The sequence below is a fragment of the Octopus bimaculoides genome, chromosome 2 (genome assembly GCF_001194135.2).
Source record: "Octopus bimaculoides isolate UCB-OBI-ISO-001 chromosome 2, ASM119413v2, whole genome shotgun sequence".
NCBI lineage: Eukaryota > Metazoa > Mollusca > Cephalopoda > Octopoda > Octopodidae > Octopus > Octopus bimaculoides.
Window position 1 is genome coordinate 167,725,766 of NC_068982.1, and position 8,229 is coordinate 167,733,994.

General features: G+C 34.5%; 1 protein-coding gene across 2 annotated transcripts in view; it reads left to right on the forward strand.

The window, feature by feature from the left end:
• The window catches only part of LOC106869337 (heat shock 70 kDa protein 12A), a 296,374-nt gene that overhangs the window by 241,521 nt on the left and 46,624 nt on the right, over nucleotides 1-8,229 (forward strand). For both annotated transcript variants that reach the window (XM_014915050.2, XM_052965711.1), the window contains one exon: nucleotides 7,604-7,806. In XM_014915050.2, the coding sequence (XP_014770536.1) occupies nucleotides 7,604-7,806 (203 nt within the window). The remainder of the gene's footprint in view (nucleotides 1-7,603; nucleotides 7,807-8,229) is intronic.

The window sequence follows — 8,229 nt, forward strand, 5'->3', positions numbered from 1 at the left end:
ACACACACACACACACACACACACACACACACACACACACACACACACACACACACACACACATATATACATACACACTCACGCTCACGCACACATACAAACGCGCACACAAATAAAATACATAATATTAAGTAGAAAGACGTGAATAGTATCCAAACGGGTGGGGTAGTATTAAGTGCTTTCGGTTGAGGAGGAGAAATGAGAGAAGACCACTTGTGAGGGTGGGAAGGCTTTGAGGGAAGTGGGATGTAGCTGGTTAGAGGAATCGCAAAGGTAACAATGAGAAGGAATAGTTTAATAAGAAGGGTGGTATTAGTTGAGGTGGTAAGTTGCTAGGCTGACGTTGTCGTAATTGAAGCACCATGGGGGTGAGAGGATGGGGCTGAGGGGAAGACCACACTACTGCTAAAAACTACGACACGTACACAAGCATACATACACATATACACGCACACACACACGCACACAAGGACACAAACGCATGCACACGTAAGGATACACATCTTAGAACAAAATGGAGTAAATGGAGCAAGCGCACACCCGAAAACAAAAGGTGTCGCTGAAGAAGTCATAGATGTGTGACGAAAGATTTCCAAACAATGGACACGAGTTGAAATAATATAATAATAAAATAAGAACAGTAATAAATCAGTGAAGAAAAGAAAAATATATAGTGTGTGTGTTTATTTGGCAAAAAAAAAAATGACTGTTCCGAAATACAATAACATGTATGTATATATGTATGTATGTATGTATGTATGTATGTATGTATGTATGTATGTATGTATGTATATTTATAAGCAATTATGGGGATTGACAAATGAGAGAAATCAAATATATTAAATATATTAAACAGATCAAATACAAAATATGTATATGTGTTTACGTGCAAAACGAAGTGGAAACTTTCAGATGATGAATTTTTATGTATAAATATATAGATATATATATTAATAGGTACAACTTTCATTAATAAATATTTCCCACAACTAAATATGAACACTTAACATAATACAGAACACTACTAACCTTTCAATTGATACCACTAACCCCAATACATCCTATACACCATTCACATTACAGATCTATATCTTCCCTAATTGCACCAAATCCAGAACTACTTACCTCCCTTACACATAATCTTTTTACTCAGGGACTAGTAGACCTAACACCGTTCAGTAAGGATTAGTAACTTTACGAAACCGGTATGCTTTTGAATCTCTTTAACAATTCAAAATAATGACTTTTATTACTTTTATTCCTACCTCATTTCATCTAATTGTATATATCTATCGTTACGTTTCATAAAAATCCATTACTTTTTTTGATTTCCAATGTGCATTTTCGCTTATTTCCCCTTACATTTCCACGTGTCGTTTCTATTTTATTTTTGTAACATATTTCTATTATATATATATATATATATATATATATATATATATATACATACATGTAAATGTATGCGAATTTTTTCAATGTGTACAAATAACACGGGAAAAATAAATAAATATTTACCAGCAAAAAAAAAAAGCAAAAAATTCACATAAGTACCAAGGGTGTTACAGCCTACTTATAAAGGTAGAAATTCCAGGGTTTAATGAAATGTTTTTGTATAACAGATAAATAAAGAAATTGAGTTAAAAGCAGGTGTTATTCAGACCTTTATATTTCCGACATATGTTTCGAAGAAAACGTTTGCATTATTCCAGGACGAGATGATCGCATTGTTTTACATCATTTTATTCCCTCTGGAATAATACCAATGTCTTCTTCGAAACATATTTCGGAAGTATAAAGATTTGAATAACACTTGCATTTAACTCCATTCTTTTATTCATCTATATATACACACACACACACATACACACACACATCCTTCTCTCTCTCTCTCTCTTTCAATCTAACTATCTCTATATTTAGAGTAAATTGTTTCTGATGATGGGTATTGAGTCCTTTGCTCAACCCAACTACCTGATCTCATTGAATTAGCGTGTTAGCGGTTAAGCATCTTAGATACGTGTACCATTAATGCAGTACTTAAACAGAACTACCTGTCCATTTTATGACGAGGTTCGTCCATTGAATTCCAGTTATAATCTATTCGACGAGTTTTCACATAGTTTCCGTTTACTAAACTACACTCTTGAAGTTATGATAAAGCAGACTTGTTCATGATGCTAGACAGTGGAACTTCGTGATTGTAAATCTAACTTATTAACTAATATATTTATTCTGTATATAGGTATATTCCAAATTCATTCTTTCAGTCTATTTATTTCACCCACGTTCGTGCTTAGGTGAAATAACTTAATTGCTAAGCTATACAGTGAATTACAGCCTCGTTGAGAAGAATTAAGATACGTTTACAGAGCTTCATGATGTCACATGTTTTCTTCCTAGATATTTCACGCTTTATTTTTAGCTTAACTTCTCTCATAGAAATTTTTTCCTATCTTGATAAAACAAGCTTTATTCGGTTATGTATAAAAATAGCTCACTTTTATGCTCTCCCTGTATGTTCCGGTTGCTTTATATGTAATCCCGTGTAACCGATTATTATTTATAGCAAGATTTTACGAAACTCTGCCCCTTTGTAATCTGACAGAAGTGAATACTTGCAGAAACAGCTAAATATTATAAAAGGTCATTGTCATGTAAATATGCATTGTCTTTATTTAGGATATTTTCGAATAAGTCTTTCGATTTATTTATATATATCATTTATATATTAGTCATAGCCACAAGCTATTTCTAATTACTTGTTACGTACTTTAAGCATACATACATTTATACATACATACATACATACATACATACATATATACATACATTCTTTTACTCTTTTACTCGTTTCAGCCATGTGGCTGCGGTCACACTGGAGCACCACCGTGGCCCTTCTGATTTCCTCAGTTTGGGATGTTTCACATCACCACTCCTGTATGTGCCTTTGTCCCAGCTGTTGGTCCATTTGGTGTATAAGGGAGGTTGATTCCCCTGCCCTCGTCTGTACTTCATGTCGGGCTGTTGGTTCATCAGGTATTGTGTAGAAGAGGATGACTAGTTCCTTTTTGAAGACTTCTACTTCCACCTTATGTAGCTTTCTTCATTTTTATGGCAGAGCATTGAAGAGCTGTGGGCCTTTGAACCCTAGACTATTGCAGTACCTGGTCCTGAATTTTGATGGAGTAGATGGTACCTTTGGTACAATACAATCGCGGCCAGTTCTGGCATTTGTATAACACTCAATGCCGAAATATGGTACTAGCCCTGCTAGAGTTTTTCATATGTAGATTATTGCATGTCTCTCGCGCCTTCGCTCCAGAAAACAAAGTTATAGTTTTGTCAGACTAACCCTGTAACTCATCTGCTGCACTGTTTCAATCTTTTTAGTGTAGTGGCATTGGACTGCTTCAAACGCCGCTGCTAGTTTGGGACTATGCGGTGACCATAACTAGGAGTAGTAGTCCAGGCGGCTGAGGACAAAGATTTTCTACAGAGTCAACATAGTTTCTTGTCTTGAATGACCTAAATATCCATCCTGCCAGTTGTCTGCACTTTGCTGCCAACTTGGTAATGTGCATATATTTATATATTATTCTTTTCCTATTTCTTCATTGCCCTGAAACCTCTCTCTCTGTCTATTTTCTCCCTCCTCTTTGCTTTTATTTCCCCCCCGCAAAAAAAAAAAAAAAAATATTTTTCTCCACTTCTAAACAAAGTGAAAAAATATCCGATTCATATAAATAAACAACGAAACGTTCTGTTTTACCATTTTGGTTTTGTCATGACGAGTTCGAATCAACAAATGAAAGCGCTAATAAAGAATTATCCAAAATTCTGACTGCCTCCTTTTTCTCAGTATGCAATATCTGTACACCATTTCAAACACTCTACACGCACATACACATACACACATATACACACACACATATATATATATACATACATGCGCCTATGTAAAGCCACTCATTATATATACGCACATAATATAGGTCCGTGTGTGTGTGTGTGTGTGTGTGTGTGTGTGTGTGTGTGTGTAATATATATACTCTTTGTAAGTGTTTTAAACACATATGCACACGCACAAACATATAAGCGACTTAGTTGTTACTATGTAACAGCATGTTTGGGGGTGGCTCATATAAGAGCCTCTTGTGTCGAAGAAGAAATGTAATATATGTAAGCCAGTATAGTCACTTCTGATATACGATGCGGAAGCTGTGTGTAAGGAAACTGTATTAAGTTGTTTATTTAGGCAAATCTGACTCCACATTTCCTTCTTACATTTCCGGTGTTCGTTTGCAGTAGATTTGTGTAAACACCCACGCAGTGTTATGCAGCACTCTCGCCTAAGTAGAGAGATAGATATAGGTAGATAAACAAATTATATATATATATAGATATATATATCTACGAGAAAGAGAGTTAAAGAGACGACGAAAAACGAAAGACTGGGAAAGATGTTAAGGAGAGAAGTGAGAATATAGTATGTGTACGGATGTGTATGTGTATGTATGTGTGTTCGCATGTTTATGTCTAATAGAGAGGAACTACAATATATCTTTAGTGTCCTCTAATTCTGATAAGGGTTCTTCAGTTTTAGTAATTACTGTACAAGCTAAGATGGAAATGAAGTAATGCAGCAGAGAGTATATTGCGTTTTATAATTCTATAGTGTCTCCGTTCTTAAGTAAGAAATCTTCCCTCTCTGAATACAAATATTGTTAGAATCGAAATCAGTTTTCATCTAATCCAGAATATCAGTGTCAAGCATATAGGGACACAAATAAAATAAATATATCTATTATCACAGAGAAACTGACCTATTGCAGTAGATAAAAATCCAAATTGAGGGAGTGGAGCTGGTAAAATCCAGACTACATATGTTTCCTAGCAAGCAAATCCTCTTATGTAATAATTACTCAACGAGAGGTACTCCGCTAGCTACTCATCAAGCCAAAGATACCTTAATTATATGATGGTTACATTGTCGTAAAGAGAGCCCGAGTTAACTTGCCATCTTCGGTGAGTTAACTTGGGATTCCTTAAAGACAATGTAACCTTCATATAATTAAGGTATCTTCAGCCTGATAAGAAGCTAGCTGAGTACCGCTCGTTGAGTAATTATTACATCAGAGGACCTCCAAGTTAGGAAACATATATAACCTGGATTTTACCCGATCCACTCGCTTACATATTATTCCTATTTTATATTCTTTGTATTTGTATATGTGTATGTGTGTGTGTGTGTTTTGAGGAACCAACTCTTAACCTATTGGTAGAGCAAGCTATACCGTCCATCACTTGCGATTTTATTTCACTGAGACTTAGTAATGCACTGAAGAACTCGGCCAACTCAATAGAAATCTAAAGACAAATATTATGCAATAAATAAATCTAAGGGCTCACATCCATACAATTTTAGTGAGGTAGTGAAGTCAGGTCCAAAAGGTCATTTTTGGCAGATTGAGATAAGCATTGAACCGACCTTGTTATTATTATTTAACAATTCAACATCATTTATTCACAATTCATTTCCCAAAGACCTTTGGTTGTGTCTTAAGGCTAACTTGTAAAAATGTAAAGCAACTACTTACTTAGACACAAACTAATTTGCGTAATGCTACTGATACAAGGTCAGTGGCCTAACAATAACAGCTTATAAATAAAGTTCCAAAAAACAGCTTATGAATAAATGAATATAAGAAATGACATCCATACGATTTTAATCTTACTCAGCCCGTCTTAAACTGGAGCTTATAATGTCTGTCACTTCGCGCTGAAAATCTTAGCATAATATTCTTAAATATTTGTTTAGATCTACTTTTCTTTCAGCTGTTTTTTGTAATTCTCGTTTTATGATTTATATATTCAAAACATACCTATCAAAAAAAGAAAGAATAAATAAATAAAAGAAATAAAATAAAATAAAATGAAAAGCCACAAAAATTCACAAAAGATTGAAAGAAGAAACATTAAAAAAAACCCATCAGAATGTTTTAAATATTTGGTGCTTGACTTCCTCGTGTGATTATTCTGAAATATTTCAGCTTGAAGAAGTTGACATATTTTTATAATCTTACAAGTTACAGTTCAGTCAAATAGCTGAAAGAGTAATAAAATTGAATGACAATTATGAAGTTAATAGCAACGAGTTTCTACACTACACAAAAAAGTTATTCAACATCCCATGGATTGGACTTTTGATTTATTGTCGCTAACTCAAACAAATTACCAGTTTCTTAGGTTTCCAGATTTTTAATTTTCAATTACTAGAAATTAGAAACACAAATGTTTTTACATAGTCTTCTACATAATTCCACATATGCATCCTTTATGAATTATCGATAGCACCTGTAAATAGCAATTTGTTCGAAATGATCCCTTACAGTTTTTATGGTTCTTTTATTAAAGTCAATGTATTTGCTGATTAATCAAAGCTATGATCAAAGGCGTTCTAGCCATGATCAGCTTGCAGGATTTAGTATAGTGTCTTGCACATATACATACTTGAAGCATACATCATTATTTGCTTAGTTTTCACACACACACACACACACACACACACACACACACACACACAAGCAAAATTAAATATATTCATAAAGACACACTTACTATCAGTCACACACACCTCTAAGAATATGAACCTATGCACACACGTATATACACAGAGTGGCCACCCTAATAATCATACACCCACAACCAGCGCGGGCGCGCACACACACAATACATACACATACATATAAACACATGGATCCCATGGAAGTATTGAAGTTGTTAACAGCCGAGTTCCTCGTCTAGTAAATTACCTTCAAATTTTATACTGGTTTTCCTTGCTTAGTAATTTTAGCAATTTTCCTGGCGAAAATTAAAGCTTTATTCCAAAGAATTGGGAACACAGAAGAATACTAGCTGTCGATTTCCAACTAGATAAATCAAGTTCGTTCCTTGTTTTTTTTTAGGTTTCTTAACCAATCTAGTAATTCATCTATATTTTGCTGAAGGCCCAGTTTGACGAATTCACAAATTATCTAATATTCTTTTACTGATCCTATCTACATCGGATTTGGATTTATTAGTTTGATAGCTGGGCATTCATTGAAGTCCAGTTTAAAATCTTGTAGGTTGAATAAGGGGCATTTTGATTGCAAAGGCTCAAGTTCAGTCATCAATATTGAGAATTTTAACTATTTTAGGTTTTAGTGTTTTAATAATTCTTTGAAGATGAAATGTTTGTATGTATTGATGACTTGCTTGTGTGCATATGTGTGTATACACTTTGCTTGTAACACCAAGGCCTAGCTGGTGGTTAAGATTAAGGTGATGTTCGAAGATCTTCTTAGAGACATAGTGAGGAAAGCATGCACCATGTTCCGGAGCCGTCTTGAGGTCGTGGTGGAAGCTGAGGACGACTCCCAGCCCAGCCATAATCTATTTGATATTTTTGATTTTTTTAAATACTTTGATTTTTGGATGGGATATGTGTTTTCTCTACCTGTTATGCAAACTGTCAAATTTATCCTGAATACCGTGTATATATATATATATATATATATATATATATAACTGATAAAAATACTTTTTTCCTTTTTACTCATAGGAATCGACATGGAGTTTGTTCATTTGCTGTGTAATTTGTTTGGCAAGAGGTTCATTGATCAATTTAGGTCGGAGCGTCCAGTAGGATGGATGGACATGATGATCGCCTTTGAATCTAGAAAAAGATCAGCTAGTCCATACAAATCCTCTCCTCTGAATATATCACTGCCGTTCTCTTTCATAGATTACTACAAAAAAGTCAAGGTAAGACAGCAACTGTTCTCTCCTATTCCTTCTCTTGATTCACACACATAATTATTCAAACATATATAATGTATGTTTCTATGTGTGTATGTGTGCGCGTGCATGTGCGTGCTGCATGCTTGTGTGTGGGCATAGGTGTACATATATATCTGTGTGTGAGTGCGTTTTTTTTTTTAGGTTATTATTATTAAGCAATTTTACGAATGGTAACAGAAGTTTTACTGAGAGGCAGATTGAATGATTAAAGAAGAGCTAAATTTGTTATAAAGTTCATTTTAACTGAGATTTAAAGTTCCTCATAAAGATATGTAACCAGTGGATACTAATATATATACAAATCTATGTATGTATGTACACACACGCACACACACACACACACACACACACACACACACACACACACACACACACACACACACACAC